Below are 19,908 nucleotides of genomic sequence, written 5' to 3'. Positions count from 1 at the left end.
CTATTACTTGACGGGAATTATTATCTCGAAACTGGTGTCAACCTGAGAAATAATTTCAAGTGGATCTGCCTTGCGAACTCCACAGCTACAATTTTTTTAATTGCAATATGGACCATCAGGTAATTAGTTAAAAACTTAATTAGTGAATTTTTGTTAATCATTCGATGATGCATTATTTCAATTTCTTGATCAAGTAATGTCCGCCTCATCGAGTATACCAGCTCATGAACTACAATTACGATATCTGCCGCGCAACCTTAAATAAATTTTGAAAGTGTTCGCTGAAACACCCTGTATATATAATATATGTGTGTGTGTGTTTTCAACACAAATAATAATAATAATTGCTGTATGTCAGAATTTCCCTCAGGCCTGGTTATCGCTCCTCGTTATCGAGGAGCGATAAAGTTATCGTTATAAAGATATCGCTCCAAGTTAAGCCTTGGTGCTTTCCTGGACTTCTTACCTTTTCCCTTGACTTTCTCTTAGCGGCTCACAGAACATACCCTGGGTGTTGGAGACAGAGACTGACGTCCGTCAGACCCGGTTTATTCAACCAACTGTTACAATGGCGCTGGCACGAGCCTTCGCCTCGCGCGTTCTAAACCTCTTCTTCTTCTATAGTTTTCAATACACTCCCGCGGCTGCATTGCACGTGTGTGCTTTCAGGAGGTAGATACGCTGCACAGGACAACGGACCTGCTTGTGGATCGACACGAATGGAAAGGTATCACGAATGACCTTTTCAGAGCACTTGAAAACATTCGGTCCACAGTGCAGTGAAGAGAAGTGGCACATAGAAACTGGATTTAGCAGACGACGCTGGAGGGGCTGGAAGCCTGCCGAACCTGGCGGAGGTTATCGAGGTTGGCCTTAAAGGAAAGAGACTTGCAGGATACAACGGTTGCTGGCGGTGGTTGTGATGCTTCGAGTGGGCAGATGCACATCAGTGCATGGAATCAGATACGACGTCCACAGATTCGGGCGCAGTGTTGAAGCATGGTAAGCGAACGCTGCTCCTGGCCGGCACGCCACCTTTGTCGGTCTTCTTGACGCGAGCCTTGAAATTGCCCCACTTGTGGTACAGCTTGTAGCCGAAGATGGTCAGGAGCGCTTGAACGAGTTGGCCATGTCGGCCAGGGTAGCGACGGACGGACCTCTCCCGGCGAGAACTACAAGGGCTCTGTGGGATCTTTAGACGCGAAGAGCCTCTTCGGCGGAAGGCTACCGTAGTCAGGGAGTGGCCAGCTTCGCTCCTGAAGTTTTGACGGAGAAAGACCGTTGGGGCGCGCCTTCGTTGCGCTCGGGGCATGTTTTCGTCGGTGCAACAAGTGCATTCTCTTTTCGTTTTACGAGTCTGCAAGAACAAGCAGATGAGCTGGCTGCTCCGGCGCTGGCGGATGCAGTTGCTGCTGGCGTCCCACCAGGTTGGAACCGAAGCCCAGACTTCATGTGACGGCGCACAGATGACCAGAGGAGTGGTCAGAGGAGTTTCTTTCATTGTCTCCTTCTATCTGCACACGAAGAGCAGGTTGTCCGTGTCCATCTTGTTCCTGATGTAGGTGCCACGATGGCGTCCGCTGGTATATTCGCGCGGCGGTACACGGTAGGTCATGGTACTACTGTTGGAGTTGCACACTTTTCGTCGTTCTTGGATGAAGTTGTCAAGCTTGTAGTCTTTAGGCACATCTGGCGGTGGCGGACTCGGCGGTGTAGTTGGCGGGAAATTGCACGGTCGGTCGATGAATGTAAGCCTTCTGGTGGAAAACGTCGGCGCTTTCACGTATGATTGGGTCGTTGACACTGTGCATATGCTGGTCTCGGGGCTACGGTTTCGAAAACTGATTTGCCGGGGATAGTCGGGCTACACGTTGCGGTTGCAGTCGAGCGAGGAGCAAGTGCGATGGCGATTCGGTTCACTGTTTTGTATTTGATCACCTTTCTCGAGGCTGAACGGCTTGCGCATTTCGTTTTCGGTTACCTCGAACTTGTCCTCGGTTGTGGTCGTGATCTGCGACCCCGTGTCAACGATCGCCTTGTCGTTCTCCAGGAAGTGTGGACGCTGTACCGTTCATTCGGACTTGAGTTTCGGTTGTTGTACCTACTGCGTCAATGGTTGGCATCGCGCTTACACTCAGTTGGTTACCGTGTCGGCTGCCTGCGTGTACTGCCTCCTGTCCTCCCAAAAGGCTGGCGACAGTCGGTAGCCATCCAATGACGGTGCGGGACTTCATGCGGAAACGAACCCAGCTGATGGCGTGGCGGATCATCTCGTGGTATTCGAGCGCCTCGGTGAATTAAGCTTCAAATTTGGCGTCGTCGATCACGAGCTCTTCTATTTTGGCGTTTATTTCTGCGAGGCCGTGGTCCTTGTCGTCAAGTTTGTTTAGGAGTACTTGCAAGTCGGTATGCGTCAGTTCAGTTTCTTGCAAAGCTTCGGTTTCGGCGGTGATGACACGGGTAGCGGCGCTTCGAATGGCGTTGTGCTGACGGCGTAGTCGGTCCACGGTCGGTTCAGGACGTCAGTCTTCTCCCTGGTTTCGGCACCATTAACTATGTTGGAGACAGGGACTGACGTCCGTCGGATGCGGTTTATTGAACCATAAACTGCATTGTGCGGTTTATGGTTCTAAACCTTCTTGCGTTCTAAACCTCCTTGCGTTCTAAACCTCTGCGCATTCTAAACCTCTTCTTCTATAGTTTTCAATATTGGGTGCGCGTCAGGTTACACGTCTGTCAAGCTTGATTGAGCCAGTTATAAGAATATGCCCCTTTGGAGCTCTGGCCCCTTGAATCGAAGAACAACTTCATTCATGTTCTCGGAACCTGCACACGCCTCTCATACGGGTCCCGCCTGATATTGCCGCTTGCGATATCAGGCTTGCAACTTGCTGGTATACTTAAAAACCGCCGTTCCATTGCTCTCTTATTTTGTGCTTTCCTCGATGCTTTTCGGCGATTTCTAGGACACTGCATATCATTATTTAATTCTCTCGCTAACTATTAATGTAAGGCAGCCTTTGCTTCCTTATATTTTCGAAGCTTTAATGAGCAAGTGTTTAAGGAAACTGGATGTAATTAGTCATGATAACGTTGTTACTGGGGAAATAGCGTACGACTGCATTTGCAGCTTTCTCATGCAACGCCATCGTTAATCCATCGAGTCTGACCACGGCAGCCCTTCGTGCATCGAGGACGCACAATGGTCGCGCGTATACTCTTGCTTGCGTTGCGTGTACGACGTGGATCAGCTGCTGTGCTACTAAGCTCTACACATCAAGCGATCACTCATGCTTTTAATAATCCTTTGGCCAGCTCTGTCAGAGAATATAATTCGTTTGAAGGTGCGGTTCTCCTTCAGAATTAACTCACCTGTGTTTGATGAGCAGCTAGACTCTAGAGGATTCGCAAAGTTTTACTAAAGAACAATTAACTGCATGGTGAATTTGTTTGTAGGTTAGAAGTAAGCTGCGTACGTCACTTGACGGACGAAACGTTAAGCAGTGAACATGCAAATATAAAGGCCTGGTATACTACTGCGGCACGGAAAATTGCTCATTATCTTGAAGCTTTTGACAATCTGCAATTCCACGGACCACCTTATAGAGGAACAGAAGGTTTAATTCATTATGTCTTGATTTTATAGCTGTGAGTTGAGGTATATTTGAGAGGGCTAGACTATGGTCGCCAGATAGGCAATGGCGGGGCTTGAATATATACATAAATTTATTCCGGAGGCGTTCAGTGAGGTCAAAAGTATGCTTTCACATTCCGCCCCACATCAGAGAGGCATGCTCCATTAGTGGAAGGCACACAGTAGAATACAATTTCATAAAGGCAACAGGGGAGCAGATGTTATGTCACATACGACGAACAATACGAAGAGCATGAAGGGCACGCTGTTTCGCATATTTAAAGTGTGAAGAGAAGCTTAGCGTTTCGTCAAAGTACACACCTAGATCTTTGATTTCATCGACCCTGGGCAATGGAGAATCCCGAAGGGAGTATGTAAATTGCACATGGCGTATTTTCTGCGAACAACTTCATACAATAGTTTTGAAAGCACTTTAAGAGTAGCTTATTGCCTCTGCACCAGTGTGAGAGTGAAAAATGTCTTTTTCAAGGTCACGGCAGTCGTGAATGCTGTTTACACTCTCAAATAGGTTAAATTATAATCGATCAATCTATCAACGCAAACTTTCATGATACACAAAAAATGAATTCTTGCCAGCAGGTTCGCGTAGACAGGGCCGGAGCGACCTGTCAACATTCAAATAATAATAGTGATAAGAAGAAGAGTTCTTATTCAAGAATAAATGCCCCACCCTAAAAAAAAAGGGCTGTACTTCCCTTGTATACTGCTAGTGTAATTTCGCATGTGTGTGTGTCACGACAGTTGAGAGTCAAGTGGACGCCATGGAATTTGGTTTCTTTCAGCACCTTACGGTTAAATATAAGACATTATTCAGCAGTCTCATGTTCTTATGCACAAACCACTATGTAATTTGTCGTCGTGGAAACCACTAATCCCACCTTCAGGTTTGACCGATAGTATAGTCCGAACTCATCATTTAGAAAAATGACGGTGTCAAGAAGAATGCACTCTTAAGATATGTGAAGGGAAACATTTAGCTTATATAATCAGGTCCAGTCCCATTGATTGTTCAGAAAGGTGCAGTCGTCATGATTGGCGTTGGTCGACCAGGGTCCACTTAGCAGGTTTGTGCAGAAGTACTGCACAAGTTATTATTACGTTGTGTGCACGGGACTGAATAAAACAGACAAGTTCTTGACTGGCACACGTTTATTGCACCGTCCCAATAGAAGGGTGCAACAATAATTTGCATTGTCTGCATTCGAAGCGCAGCTCTAATACTTTCTGGAGCATGCACATCACTTGGATGACACACTGCATTAGCTTATGCATGGTGTGCATTCAGTTATGCACTCTTAAAATGTTCCAAAGGGTTGAGATCAGATTTTAAAACCACTGCAGTGTTCTCTACATGCGACGCCCGTACCAGGATGAATGTATTTTTCAACTGCAGTGCTTAGTTTCCGCGGAAGTGCGTGACCTTCATTGCGGTTTTCGAAACAGCAATTTGTGGGGACAGCAATTTTCTCTTTGCAGACCATCGCTTTCTGAAACTTTCAGGAGCAGTACGAGTTCGTGCACACGGCGCTCGTGGAGCGGATGTTCGGCGAACCGACGAGGCAGCCCCGAGACAAAGTGGCCGCGTACTTCAACCGCCTCAAGTTCGAGAAGGCCGGCGGAACGGACCTTGAGCTGCAGTACGAGGTACGCTGACCTTTCTCTTGGCGCGGGGGCCAGCATCCTGACGCGAGACTTTTCCCATCGCTAACAGCGATGCCTGACAGATCAATTCCTGCTCTATCGCTCTGATCTCATCCGCCTAAAAAAAAGCCAGCACTTCGGCTGTCAATTGAAGCATTTATACCAGCCGTCTGTTAAAGAGAATGTCTTCTTTGGCGAGACACCACAACTTTTCTATATCGGTTATGTCTTTTTCTAACATTTGTTTCTTGCCTCTTTCGGTGGCCGATCACAAGGTAGTGCCGTCTAAAAATGTGATAAAGCTGGTGATGATGAACCAGATAATTCATTATGAGAGCCGCGCTGATGATGACTTTTATGATGGTAATTACTGTGGTAATGATGATGATGATGATCGATGACAAAACTTGCCAGGTGAATTACCTTCTAGAGTTCTCGCCAATCCATCGTTGTCGCCCCAGTGTGGCTTTCGCAATAAATGATACAGTTCATGCAGTCCATTCTCGTCCCCCAATCGCCTACATAGACGTTGTCTTTCATTCACTTTAATTGCAGATTGAACACCATCCAACATTTTTTAGTTCAGTATTTACTACATCGAAATAGCTGACAAAGTCTAGGGGCATCGAGGCACCCTAGACTGTGCGTGTGTGTGCCGGCTCTTCCATTGCAGCGCATGCGCGCAGCATTATCGACGGCAGCGACATTTTGCCCACGTTCGCACCGAACCCATGCGGAGTTGGTGACTTGTTTATGAAGAACATGCCAACCTTTGCCGTACACCCTATGGCGGTGTACCTGTGGTCACTAATAAATGAAAATCATTGGATCATATATATTTCTCATTCTTCAATAGTTCAAATAACCAATCACACCATCACATCTTAATAGTCATAATTGTAAATACATAATTCCCACCATAGTACAGCTTCGCTGGTCTTCCATCTCCACCCCAGTGACAATTTTTTATATTTATTTCATACTTATGTGATCAAATTATCGTGATACGAAGATTTAACAGCGAAGCTGTTTAAGCCAGCCATAATTTGTGGTTTGTGGTTTATATCAAGAAACTTCCAGAAAAAAAAGAAAATAAAATTTCTTGCCAAGGCAGAATTCAAGCCCACTGTTAGATACAGACCCTTTCCAGGAATCACCCAAGTTTCCCCACCACCTTAAAAAGGTCGTCGCCTTCCAATTATGGTGCACCGAGGCGTGTCAACCACGCTACCGGACCCGTCAGACAGGTTGGCGACTCCTACCTCACGCACCGCACGTCGAGCTATTGTCTCTCCCCCTGCTTGACTCTTCCCAAAAGTGGAACGGGAGGCTGGCACGGTTCCAGGAAGGAAGCCTTGGTCAAGTGCAAAGCGGTTTTGCGGCTCTGTTGGGCCGTTCCGAGAACATCCCGTCTCCTTCAGCCGAGCGCTTCCAGGCGAGGAGGCAAAGCCGGAGGTAAATCAGCCATCGGACAATGAAGCCCTCGGAGCGTCCCCATTGGCCGAATATGACGGCACTTGCACGGGCCAATACCAGGGGAGGAAAATGACGACACCTGAGCTGGCTCGACGATTGGCCAAAAATGACGAGACCCCGAAAGACCGAAGGGGTTAAAAGAGCGACAACTCGAGGAGAAGAGAGCTCTTCTTGCCATGGGCCGCAGCGTCCGAGATGCTGCCGGCCGTCGATCACTTTATGACTGTTCAGTATTTTGTATTTTAATCACTGTACATAATGTAAATAAATCCCTCCTGTTTCTCCCAAGTCCGCCTCAACGTCCCCCAACTCCCGCAACCAACGCCTGCCAGATCTAATAACTGGTGTCAACGATAAGGATGAACCTTCGACCGAAGAGATCCAATAACTGGTGGCAGCGATAGGGATGAACCTTCGACCGAAGAAGAATGAGCCTTCGACCAAAGGAGTCCTGAGAGCGAACAGCGAAGGAACTGGGAGCAACGAAGAAGTATGAGCCTTCGACCCAGGGATTCCAGCTGAACAACTTGGAACAGCGACATCGAGGAACCGTCGACCAAAGTCCGGAGAAACTGGGAACATCGAAGAAGAACGAGCCTTCGACCCAGGGAGTCCCGAGGAACTGGGAACAACGGACGGATGGACGAGATGGCGTGGTGCTGCATCCATGGGTGAGCGCGTGGTTTTTTTCCTTTGATTCGCCAGACTTCAAAGATTATGTGTTTATTTTGATTGTTCTGAGAATCGGGTATTTGTAGCATATTTTGAGTTTGCACAAATTAAGGAAACAGTTCTAACCACCAGTCAGGGCAGCTACCATGGATCTCATTAGAAGGTTGACGAGGGCAGACTTGCTGTTGGTGTGCGAGGATTTGGGAGTTGAGGCGGAAGAAACAATGGAAAGGCCAGCTATCGAGCAGGCAATAATAGATAGTGGCTTTGATGATGAAAGCATTGAGATTGCTTGGGACGTAGTACAGCGCGAGAATCAGGAACGCGAGCGTGAGCGTCAAACACAAGAGCGCGACAGGGAACGCGAGCGAGAATGGCAAGAACTTGAGCGTCAGGAACGTGAGCACGAGCGGGAACGTGAGCGAGAACGGCAAGAGCACGAAAAAGTAATGGCAGCCTTGAACAAAGAGATTCAAGCGTTGATTGAACAAAGACAACAGCAGCCAAAAAAATCTGTAGGTAGTAATGAGCGAAAGTGTGAGGAACTCGCTAGCAGATTTTCGTCAAAAGCCGAAGAGAAGAGTAGCTCATATGAGATTAGCAGCACGTTCATAAGTGAACAGAAAGTGTTATATGCTAACGATGCCTTAGTGGCAACAAAGGCCGTTGAAGGCCGTAGTAAGAGCGACGAGGTGCTGTGCCAACAGAGCACTGTAGAGACAGCTAGGCCAGCTGTGAATGAATTGGCACAGTCACCGTGTGTGTATGTCGCAAGTAATGTTAACAAGGTCGTTAACGAAATAGTGAATGCTGCTGACCCAACAGTCACGAGCACCCATGTCGAGTCAGGACTGAGTGCCGTAGCGCAGTGCAGGCTGGACGATGTAGTTGAGGGTAGACCGCAGGAGCGCGAGCTGAGTAGCTCAAGGTCAGACAACTGCATTGTTCAGGGATCAGGGAAGCTGTCCGCCAGTCCAGATAGCCAAATGAGCGAGAATCGTTCAGACTGTGCCAGTGAGACAGCGATCGAGACCGCAGTACTGTGTGCCGATACACGGAATGAGCTGGAGAATGTAGTAGTGCGCAGTTCGCAGAAGAGCGAGTTGCGTAGCTCGAGTAAAGCCTGCTGCGTTGTACCAGAGTCGGTCGAGCTGTCCGCCAGTCAAGGCAAAGAGAGGGATGATTTTATGGTAAATCACTCCGACTGTGCGCGTGAGACGGTGATCCGGACCGATGATATAAGTAACGGTCAGCACGAGGCGCGAGCAGATGGCTCAGAAAGGAGCACTAGAAAAAGGCGCCGTAGAAAGAAGCGTTGTAAATATCGGAATGCGGCGAAGAGTGTGATGCCGCCAACGAAAGTGACAAGAGTCAAACAGCATCAGCGGGGCACAAATAAAAGAAAGGTGCGATCGCCGTTGACAACGTTTTCCATTCAAGCGCGTCCGGGCCACCGGAGACAACGAGACAGAGAAGCGTGTTCAGTGCGGAAAAAGGGCAAGGGGCAAGCAGTGTCCCAGTCATTCTGTCGATCTTTTCGGGGTGCAGCAAGCATTCCGAGAAAGCGCAAGGTGGCAGGACGAGAGGAGGTTGCAGTGAGACGCGACGCGGTCAGACGAGGTCATGACCAAAGCGTGTCGCCAGGACACAAATTGGCAGGGGACTGTGATGTCTCGAAAGAGCTGATGGGCTGTCAAGCCTTTTGTTGTCACTGGCTAGCTAGAATAGCTTTCAGCGCGCGACCACCTCGAGTTAGGCTCAAAAATAATTTTGGTGTGAGATTCCCGGAACGCCAGAAAAAAAAAAAAGGTTCCGTAGAAGACAAACATTCTGTTTTGCTTGTTTGTTTTTGAGCTTTGACAAATTTCGCGATTTGAGTTAGTTTCTTTCAAAATGTAAGTTAGGAGCTTTGCTTATGTTTTAGTTTGAAAAGCTCCGTAGTTTGAAAGATTCGCTTTGAGTTAAGCGTTAGTTTCGCGAAATAATCATTCAATTAGTGTTTAGGCTTTTTTTGTGTGAGCGACCTGAAGCGTCTAGGTCATTTGTTAAAAGCCGATAGTAACGCGCGTGTGTATCAATTAACCTTGGTTAAAAGTATAAGTTTCTTTCTTTTAATGTTAAGCGCGTTAGTTTTCCGTAAGTGCATAATTTGCATTGAGAAGAGTTGGTACGATACCACTTAACACGTGTCCTGTGCGGACAGAAGGAACCAGAACATTTGTCACTGGGTCGCTCGTGTGTGTTGAGGGCGGCAGTGTTCTGAGTTTTCTATTAAGCGTGCATATGATTAGTTAAAGCAGAAGCGGTTTCTTGTATAGGTTCTTGTGAGTGCGTAAATTACGCAAGTTTAATTTTGTTGTTCACGTAAGATATGTCCTGTGTGGACTAAAGGAACAAACCTGCCTGAGCGTTATAAATCGTCTGCTTGAGACGCAAGAAGGCATGGGGAATAGTGCCCCCAAAATTCGAGCGGTTTTGATTATATGTCAATAGATTTGACGAGGCTGTTCAGTGGCACCATTACGTACGATAAGTAGGCCACTGTGATAGAGTATGAACAGGCTGTTCATGAAGTTAGGCAGCATACTGTGTTTTGAAGCATAGGTTATTTGTGGCCTTTGATTGAGCTTTACGTGTTACCTTCCTTCATTTGAATAACGAGGTATGGCTTAGTATTATGGCCTGGAAGTCATCCTCGTAGCATCAAAACTCCGCTTGCCTATGATTAAAATGGTTGTTTCCATTGGTTGTTCCGTTTCCTCCCGATTCTTTTGCGACGACAATAGCATTCTGGGCTTGTCGACATTCGGAGAGGTATGGAAAGCTGTTTAGAAAGGTGGTTGGGACTGCTGTATCAAAATTGGGTAAAGAAAAGAAAAGCACAGGGTTGATTTTGATAGAGTAATAGCCTGGCGAGTCAGGGGTGAAGAGCCTGCGCTTGCACGTGGTGCAGCGCTATGTTGTTTCGTTTGTTTGACGTACGTTCTCCGGGGCCCGGGATCCAGAAATTCGTCACACGAGGCTCGTCGCCAGAATACTAGAGGCTTCATCAACGTTCTTCATTGCCAGCGAATTGAGACCGTGTATCATTGCGCGCAAAACGACATGGACAAAAGAGGGAACACGTATAACACACACGAAGCGCAAACTATCAACAGATTTATTGCGAGAAGACGTGACCTTTTTATACCTTGCCACAGGCAGTACAGCGCATGACACCAAGGGCGGAATCACACCGACACAAAATATCAACACGCGCATGACGTGCTATTCAAATACACTATTTCCTTAGCTGATAGGGTGATAGATGCCATGCTAATACACTTATCTTTTAAAGTTGTGATGCAGTGGGCCTCAATAATGAGTCGTGTCATCTCATTGTTCGACTTTTCAATGATCATGCACTCTTTAAAAATTGGTCTATAGCCGCATTCATCACAATGAAGTGCCAGCCACCCTCCCGTCTTGTTATTTACGTTGTTAGCATGCTCGCGGAGCCGGTCGTTGATGCAACGGCCCGTTTGTCCGACATAAAAACGCTTACATGATAAAGGTATCTTATATACTACGCCGACATTGCATTTCACCCATTCGTTTTGGTGAGTCTTGCCACATGCTTTCTTTTCTTTCTTGTTCAGGTTAGTAATTTTGCAAATTTTTCCAAGCTTATTCGGCGCGGAAAACACGACTCGAACGTTAGCTTTTTGGCCGATCTTCTTGATGTTGTGCGACACTTTATGGATGTATGGGATTACAGTGAACTTTCTTTTTTCTTTCTCCATCTCTTGGGAGGTGGGGACCACGGTGGAGCCAGATGCCCTGATATTCTTAAGTTGCTTCTCCGCTACGGACACTAACAGGTGCCTCGGGTAACCTGCTTCTAAAAGGCGTGAAGTTTGCTGGCCCAAACTTCACGCCTTTTAGAAGCAGGTTACCCGAGGCACCTGTTAGTGTTAGGAGTGCAACATCGTTCATCGCACCGCTTCCGCCTACCATCCACAAACTAACGGCATGACGGAACGTTTCAATCGTACGCTTGGCGACATGCTTGCCATGTATGTGTCTGGCGATCACTCCAATTGGGACCGGGTTCTTCCTTTTGTCACTTACGCCTATAACTCTGCCCCGCAAACTACCACCGGCTTCTCTCCTTTCTTTCTTCTCTATGGCCGAGAACCTTCCTGCCTCTTGGACACCATTCTCACCTACCGTCCTGACGCTTCTGAAGTGACACCTGTTTCAGAAGCAGCTGCTTATGCTGAAGAATGTCGCCAACTAGCCCGCTCGTTCACCACCCAAGATCAGTGGCGCCAAAAATCTCGCCATGACGCATCCGCTCCTAGTGCCCGCTATTCTCCCGGAATGCTTGTTTGGCTTCGGGTCCCGGCTACTTCCCCCGGCCAATCCACTAAGTTTTTGTCCAACTACCACGGTCCCTACCGCGTACTGCAGCAAGCATCACCTGTGAACTATGTCATCGAGCCGCTCGCGCCGTCTTCTGATCGCCGTTGCCGAGGGCGCGAAATAGTTCATGTAGCACGGCTTAAACCGTGTTACGACCCGCCGATGCTGTCTTTTCCCTAGGTCGCCAGGATGGCTTCTTTCTGTGCGGGGGGTGATTGTACTGGAGATTATCGGTACTGGCACGGTAAAGTGTGAAAGAGGAAGTCGACGAACTAGGAGTGCGCGCTCGATCGGTGTCCAGCTGAGACTGCTCCGTCTTCTTGTATATCAGTCAGACGCCCTGTGGACTTGCAAGAACATCCCGTGACAATATATATATATATATATATATATATATATACCCTCTGCTCACAATTTTCTTTTTCTAGCTTTATGGCGACAGAACTTATATCGACACTTCTGGCAAATTGTCGTGGTTGTCGTCGCCGTGATGTTCCGCATTAAATCATACATAAGCGACCCATACTCTGTGCGGGAAAAAGCACGTATCAGTGAGCCGAAAAGGATGGCGGCTTGATGGCATTATTTCCCACACGCTCAATATTCGGGTTAGTTGTAGGTTACGTAATCGAACGTGAATGGGAAGGAGAGCACGCGTCTTCACCTCTAGCCCTGCTGTAACTGTGAATGACTGTGCGCGGCTGACACTTATGGGGCCCACGTGCCATATCTAATTGTTGGTAATCATTCGTGGGTGGAATGATAAAGGGCGACCAGGGATGGCTGCTAACTTCATGCGCGCTGTCTTCCTTGCCGGGCTGTCTTTCTGCACCCCTAGTGTTGCAGAGTTAAGAGACAGAGGTCATCGCAGATCACTCACAGAGGCCGTCAGTAGTGGACATAAAAATAGGCAGATAATGATGATGAATGTAATTTTCAGAGTTGCGTGGCTGTATGAACCATTCACCTCCGCTGCCGGCGTTCTTCACAATGCTTGCGCTGTGAAAGCGAGTGCTCGAGGTCATCCAGTGAGGTATTTACAGGTTTACATGGTCCGTGCTTATTATGTTCACTATGTCCAGTATGCTTACTATTTTAATTTTAGGTGAATGTTTACTACAATTTATATGACCACTATAACTAACGTGTAGACTCGTGTAAGGGCCACACTTTTCTGTCGCGATTTTGACGAGCGACAGCATTCCGTGGTCATGGGACCGGGCCATTTGACCTCATTATTCCAACTACGAGTATGAAATCCGCCGTAAACCTCCGCGATCACCTCCTCTCGACATCCAATAGCGACGCGCGAAAGTACGCTGCGTGAGACAATTCGCTGTTGAGCCCGATGAGAATCAGTGCATGGAATGTGGTTGCTTCTCGGTTGCATGCTTTCTTTTTAATATTGGCTGTCAAGTTGGGGGTGCGGCCCTTACACGGGTGCGATCCTTACACGGATTTACACGGTAAGAATCTTCCTTCGTGTAATTGTCTTACTACTTTGCTATCACTAATACTGCTTCGCCTTCCCGGCCAAACTGCACTCTTTTTTTATTTTTTTTAGTACTTTGAGTCCGAGTATAAGCGCTGCTGCGCATGATTTATAGACTTCTATTTATTCTGATTTAGAGTTAATCCGGCTTGGCATCATTTCGGTTACTGAGTGAATTCTATATACGAGGTGTTTCAGCGAACAGTTTCCAAAATTTTTAAAGGTGGCCTGTGCCAGATAGTACAATTCTAGTTCATGAGCTCGTCTACTTGAAGAGGCGGGCATTACTTGCACAAAAATTGAAATGCATAATCGACTAATTAACAAAATTAACCAATCAAGTTTTTAGCTAGTTACCTTATGGCCCATGTTGCAATTTACAAATTCCAGCTGTGGAGTGTGGATTCACTTTGAACTAAATATTAATTCTCTAACTTTGCGGAGAAATACATTGGCAGGCCAGTCACTTTCTCAACCAAACGTCGTTTTATGCATCAAAGCACAAAAGTATGAAAAGAACTAATTGTGGGATTTTATGTGCCAGAACCACGATCCTATTATGAGGCACGCCATAGTGGAAGACTCTGGAATAACTGGGACCACCTGGGGTTCTTTAACGTCCACCTAAATCTAAGTATATGGGTGTTCTAGCATTTCGCCCCATCGAAATACAGTCGCCGTCGCCGTGATTTGATCCCGTGACCTCATGCTTAGCAGTCCAACACCACAGCCACTAAAAAATTACGGCGCGTAAGCGCAAAAGTAACTGGAACACCAATGCATTTCTCCGAAATGTTCGGGAATTAATATCCCGAAGCTGGTGCCATCCTGAGAATTAGTTCCTAGTGCATCCGCCGTGTGAATTCCACGGCTAGAATTTGTAAATTGCAACACGGGCCATAAGTTAATATGTTAAACACCTAATTGGTGATTTTTTAATTAGTTGATTATGCATTTCAATTTTTTATGCAAGTAATGTCCACCTCTTCGAGTAGACCAGCTCATGAACTAGCATTGTGCTATCTGCCACAGGCAACCTTTACAAATTTTTTTGAAAGTGTTTGCTTGAAACACCCCGTATTTATGGCCTCTGCATGCAAGATGCGATGTTTCCATCCCTAATGCGTAAATGTTGTAAATAATTAGAAGAGCTTTTTTTTATTATGTCGCCAGTCGTTAGCATTGCCTACTGGAAAGAGAATCAATATTGCGACACATATCACTCACGTGCTTTTCACACGCCATTGATAGAAGATCTGCCGAAGGGGTCACTGAAGTTTGCAGGTTTCTTTCAGCGCCAAAAAAGCACGCAAGGTAATTTGAAATGAGGTGAACATACATAAACATATTCATTCTCTAGCTATAGGCTATCCATTTCAACACTTTCAAAAATTCTTAAAGGTTGCCTGTGGCAGATAGCACAATTCTAGTTGATGAGCTGGTCTACTCGAAGAGGCGAACATTACTTGCACAAGAAATTAAAGTGCATAATTGAATCATTAACAATAATTCACTACTTAAGTTTTTAACTAATTACCCGATGGCCCATATTGCAATTTACAGATTGTAGCCGTGGAGTTCACAAGGCGGATCCACTTAGAATTATTGAGTGAAGGAATTAATAGTGAGGAAACACGGATGAGGTAGCCGCCACTGGTGCTTCTAATGCGCTTGTCCTCCTATTGTCAGGATTTGCCGAAATAAAGTGAAAGTATAAATTAAAAGCCGTGCATGTGCGTGCCAACAATGGTGCCGTAAGCTTTTAGCCACAACAAAAGTGAAAATGTGGAGGCAACACAAGAGAAACCTCAAATTATGTAGGTAACAGAACTCCGGTAATGACATTTTAACGGCGGGGGGGTGTTGGCTACGGATCTCCTGGGGGGGCTCAGCCCCCCCGGGAAAATTCCGGTGGGGGCTCGAGCCCCCCCCCCCCCCCGTCGTCGGCGCCTATGCCGTTGGCCACAGCGTTTTCCGTCCTGTAAACCGCTCGCGTAATCAGTCGGCAGACCAAAATCATTCTCGTGTCGGCATAGTGTGAATCAGCCTTTAGAGCCGTCGCTTCGATGGGTGCCGCCATGTTTGTTTACGCAAAGCTTTTGGGGCAGCTTTTGGGGCTTCCGCTAAATCAGTGAAATAGCGTTCCCGACGCAAAACCCAAACGAAGCTTGTGTCTCGTGCATGCGCAGTGGCTTTGGCGCTATTTCTTTGGGGCCACTAATCTAAAACTCTCTAATGTCAGCTAGAATATCGGCTATCCCCGTTTGCTCTCTGATCCACACCGCTCTCTTCCTGTCTCTTAATGTTAGGCCTAACACTTTTCGTTCCATCGCTCTTTGTGCGCTCCTTAACTTGTTCTCGAGCTTCTTTGTTAACCTCCAAGTTTCCGCCCCATATGTTAGCACCGGTAGAATGCAATGATTGTACACTTTTCTTTTTAGCGACAGTGGTAAGCTCCCAGTCAGCATTTGGCAATGCCTGCGCTGTATGCACACCAATCCATTTTTTTTCTTCTGTAACTTTCCTTCTCATGATCAGTGTGTAATTGACCTAGATAAACATACTCCTTTACAGACTCTAGAGGCTGACTGGCGATCCTGAATTCTTGTTGTCTCGCCAGGCAATTAAACACTATCTTTGTCTTCTGCATAATAATCTTCAACCCCACTCTTACCCTTTCTCGGTTAAGGTCCTCAATCATTTGTTGTAATTTGTCCCAATTGTTGCTGAATAGGACAATGTCATCACGAAACCGAAGGTTGCAGATTACTTTTGCGGTCCTTCTAAGCATGCAGTGAATAGCATTGGAGAGATTTGTCTCCTTGCCTGGCCCCTTTCTTGATAAGTACCTTCCTACTTGTCTTGTGGAGAACTAATGTAGCTCTGAAATCTTTGTAGATATTTCCTAATATATTCACGTATGCTTCCCGTACTTTTTGATTACACAATGCTTCTATGACTGCTGGTATATCTACTGAATCAAATGCCTTTTTATAATCTATGAAAGCCATATTTATTTATTTTACTCCGCAGATTTCTCGATTACCTGATTAATGACATGGATGTGATCGATTGTTGAATATCCCTTCCTGAAACGAGCCTGTCCTCTTAGTTGATTGAAGCCAAGTGTTGCCCTGATTCCATTGGAATATTTTGGCTGAATATTTTATACAGTACTGAAAGCAAGCTAATTGCCCTATAATTTTAACAGCGAAGCTGTTTAAGCCGACCGTCAGTCCATAACGCGTTAACAAAAAACCTTGCTGCACGATGAAGTCGCCGGACGTTGCCTAGCGACCACCTTGCAGAGGGGCGTGTGGTTTGCCTCCTCTGCGTGCAGTGAACGTGTTGCCTTGAGGTAGGACGTTAAGGAGAGAGATGACCATGTGCGTGGCGCGCGCTAGGCTCGGGAGAGAGAGAAATAAATTATACGAGCACCAATGAGGCAACGCACCGAGTTGCTGTCGACGTCGTGCGCGTTTCTCCGCGTTCGCGCCGAACGCGCGCGGTGTCCGTGACTGCAGCAGGCGCCTCTGGCAGCGCCTCGGCAGGTTTCGACCAGCCACGCCCTGGCAAGTGTGGAGGCGCAGCTTGGCCATGACGTCACAGGGGAGATAAAGCTGGGAACCGCCGCGAAGGCGGCATAACTCTCGTTGACTCTGTCGCGAGTACATGTAGCCTTGACATGGGATGACCAAAGAAGATCCGGACATCCGAAGAAGAAACCGCTGATCTTGATGCGCGTCGCGCGCCGCGTCGGCGACGAGCCGATTCAGAATACCGTGCCTCGCAGCACTTGGCATTTCCTAGTAAAAGTTAGCCAAGCCTAGTAAAATCTGGAAGAAGCTAGGTCGATCACTAGCTCCGCTGTTTACTCTAGCGTTGCACCACTAGTGTAAGCTGCACACGTTTTCTTTTTAAATGCGAAGCATTTCTTGGCGAAGATTTTCCACTTTGACCGTATCTATCTAGCTATCCATCTATCCGCCTACGTTTTTATTATTTTTTATTTTTATTTTCAATTTTTTATTTTCATTGTATACGACTGTGTGCTGCGCTGACCTGCAGACCTTCGTCGACAGAGTTTCGGGCAAAGGTGTCCGTGTGTCTAGAGAGGGGGGACAGTATTGCAAAAGGGCGGGGGCGCAGGAGTACGAGGTGAGACAGCGCGCAAGCTGGTATGCAAAAGCTTGCAGTGAACACAAGCATTGCGTCAGCGTTAATACGCGTCACAACTTAAAGAAGTGCTTTTTCGAACATTCGTCCGAGTCGCCAACAGCGACAGAAGCATAAACAAAGTAAAGGGTGGGGAGACAGCAGGCGGCCAAGGCGGAGGCGCCGCCAAGGTAAAAAAATATCACAAGGCGTAAAGGGGGGGGGGGGGGGGTAGTATGCCACCGCCGTAGTCCCGCACAGCCCATACCAATGGCATAGAGCCGTGGTTATGCGAGGAATCGAGACAAACTTCGGAACAGCTCAGTCTATAAGGACAGACTTGTAGTAGGCGCGTTGCATGTAAATGTACCGTGCTTGTAATTAGTGAAGCCATTTTAAACATACTGCTTTATTGTTAAATTCGAGTCGCTGACTTACTAATGTTTGAATGTGGACTGGTTGGTTCTTCGGCATATTTTGACAAAAGATAACGTGTAGAGGAAAAGCGCTTTATTTTCTGAAAAAGACGTAATTCCATTCTCATTCCATTCCGGCCAAATGGCGTTTAATTCTATTGCCATTCCATTCCTCCAAGCGTTGTCACCATTCCATTCCCACTCCATTCCGGGGTCGCGAAAATGTGGCATGATTCCGGAATCATTCCAATTCAGGAGTGATAACTGCGCAACACTGATTGCCACAGGGCGTGGGATCTACTGGCTTTTTTTTTTTTTTTTAGATTCTCTAACGTGTCTTTTCTTATGGATTAGTATAACGTTGGCATTCTTCCAGTTCTCTGGTACACTTGAAGTCCTGAGGCATTGCGTATAAAGGGCCACAAGCTTTTCAAGCATGATATCTCTTCCGTCTTTTATTAAATCAACTGTTATTCCATCTTCTCCGGCCGCTTTTCCCCGGGTCATGTCTTGCAAGGCCCTTCTAACTTCATCGCTAGTTATAGAAGGAGCCTCGGTATCCTGCTCATCATTACTTGGAATGAAAGTAGCTTGACTGCTATGGGTACTGTACAGGTCGTCTGCTGCTTTTACCATGTCATCGAAATTGATGATGATATTATCCTGCTTATCTTTCAGTGCATACATCTTGCCTTGTCCTATGCCAAGCTTTCTTCTTACTGATTTCATGCTGCGTCCATATTTTACTGCTTCTTCAAGCTTTTCCATGTTATAATTCGGAAGATTTCTTACTTTCTTCTTGTTGATCAGTTTTGACAGTTCAACAAATTCTATCTGATCTGTTGTGTTGGATATTTTCATGCTTTTTCGTTTATTTATTAGGTCCTGTGTTACTTGGGAGAGTTTACCTACTGGTTACCTTGGTGCCTTACCTCCCATTTCAACTGCTGCTTCTGAGATCCGCCTGGTTACGGTTTCATTCATTACCTCTGCGTTATCTTCATCTTTTGGTTCTAAAGCTGAATACTTGTTTTTGAGCACCAGCCTGAATTGATCTGTTTTTGCCCTTACTTCGTCTAGGTTGGCCTGTTTCTTTTTTGACTAATTTTACTCTTTTTCTCTTCAATTTGAGAGAAATTCTTGACCTCACTTACCTATGGTCACTGCACATATCCTGCACTATGCTGGGATCGGCAGAGAGTATGAAATCCATTTCATTTCTTGTTTCTCCATTAGAACTTTTGCAGCTCCACTTCCTGTTGCTACGCTTCCCGAAGAAGGTATTCATTATTTGGAGCCTATTCCTTTCTGTGAATTCTACCAACAATCTCTCCTCTAGTGTTCCTAGAATCGATGCCGTAGTTGCCAATTGCTTGCTCACCCACTTTTCCCCCACTTTTGCATTGAAGTGGCCCATGACTACAGCATACTGAGTTAGCATTTTTCTCATTGCTAATTCAACATCTTCATAAAACTATTCTATTTCTTCATCATCGTGATTGGAGGTTGGGGCGTAGGCTTGTACCTTTATTTTATAGCTCATATTCAGCTTTATTACGACTGCTACCCTCACATTAATGCTGTAGAATTCATCAATCTTGCCCGCTATGTCCTTATGGATTACAAATCCTACCCCGTATTCTCTCTTATCTGAAAGACCTCTGTAGCAGAGAACGTGGCCGTTAGTCAGTTCAGTATAAGCCTCACCAGGTCTTCTAACCACACTAAGGCCAATAATATCCCAGGCGATGCCTGATAATTCCTCCAACAGTGCTGCTAAGCTAACCTCACTCTAGAACGTTCGCATGTTGAACATTGCCAGGTTCAGTTTCCAGTACCGGCCTGTCCGGATCCAGAGATTCTTAGCACCCTCTGCCGCGTCGCAGGTCTGACCGCGTCCTCGGGTCTGACTTGGTCAGGTCCGCAGCTGCTGGGGACTGAGGGCCATGGGTTAATTGCAGAGGTCATGAGGGACGTAGTGGCCGAATACTGCACCA

The 19,908-nt window shown here is 46.6% G+C and overlaps 1 protein-coding gene across 2 annotated transcripts in view; it reads left to right on the top strand.

Annotated features, from left to right (window-relative positions):
• LOC119433803 (receptor-type tyrosine-protein phosphatase mu-like) overlaps positions 1-19,908 on the top strand; it is a 160,036-nt gene that overhangs the window by 95,253 nt on the left and 44,875 nt on the right. For both annotated transcript variants that reach the window (XM_037701064.2, XM_037701062.2), the window contains one exon: positions 5,156-5,299. In XM_037701064.2, the coding sequence (XP_037556992.1) occupies positions 5,156-5,299 (144 nt within the window). The remainder of the gene's footprint in view (positions 1-5,155; positions 5,300-19,908) is intronic.

The sequence above is a fragment of the Dermacentor silvarum genome, chromosome 11 (assembly GCF_013339745.2).
Source record: "Dermacentor silvarum isolate Dsil-2018 chromosome 11, BIME_Dsil_1.4, whole genome shotgun sequence".
Classification (NCBI taxonomy): Eukaryota; Metazoa; Arthropoda; class Arachnida; order Ixodida; family Ixodidae; genus Dermacentor; species Dermacentor silvarum.
This window is presented reverse-complemented; position numbering and strand designations above follow the sequence as displayed.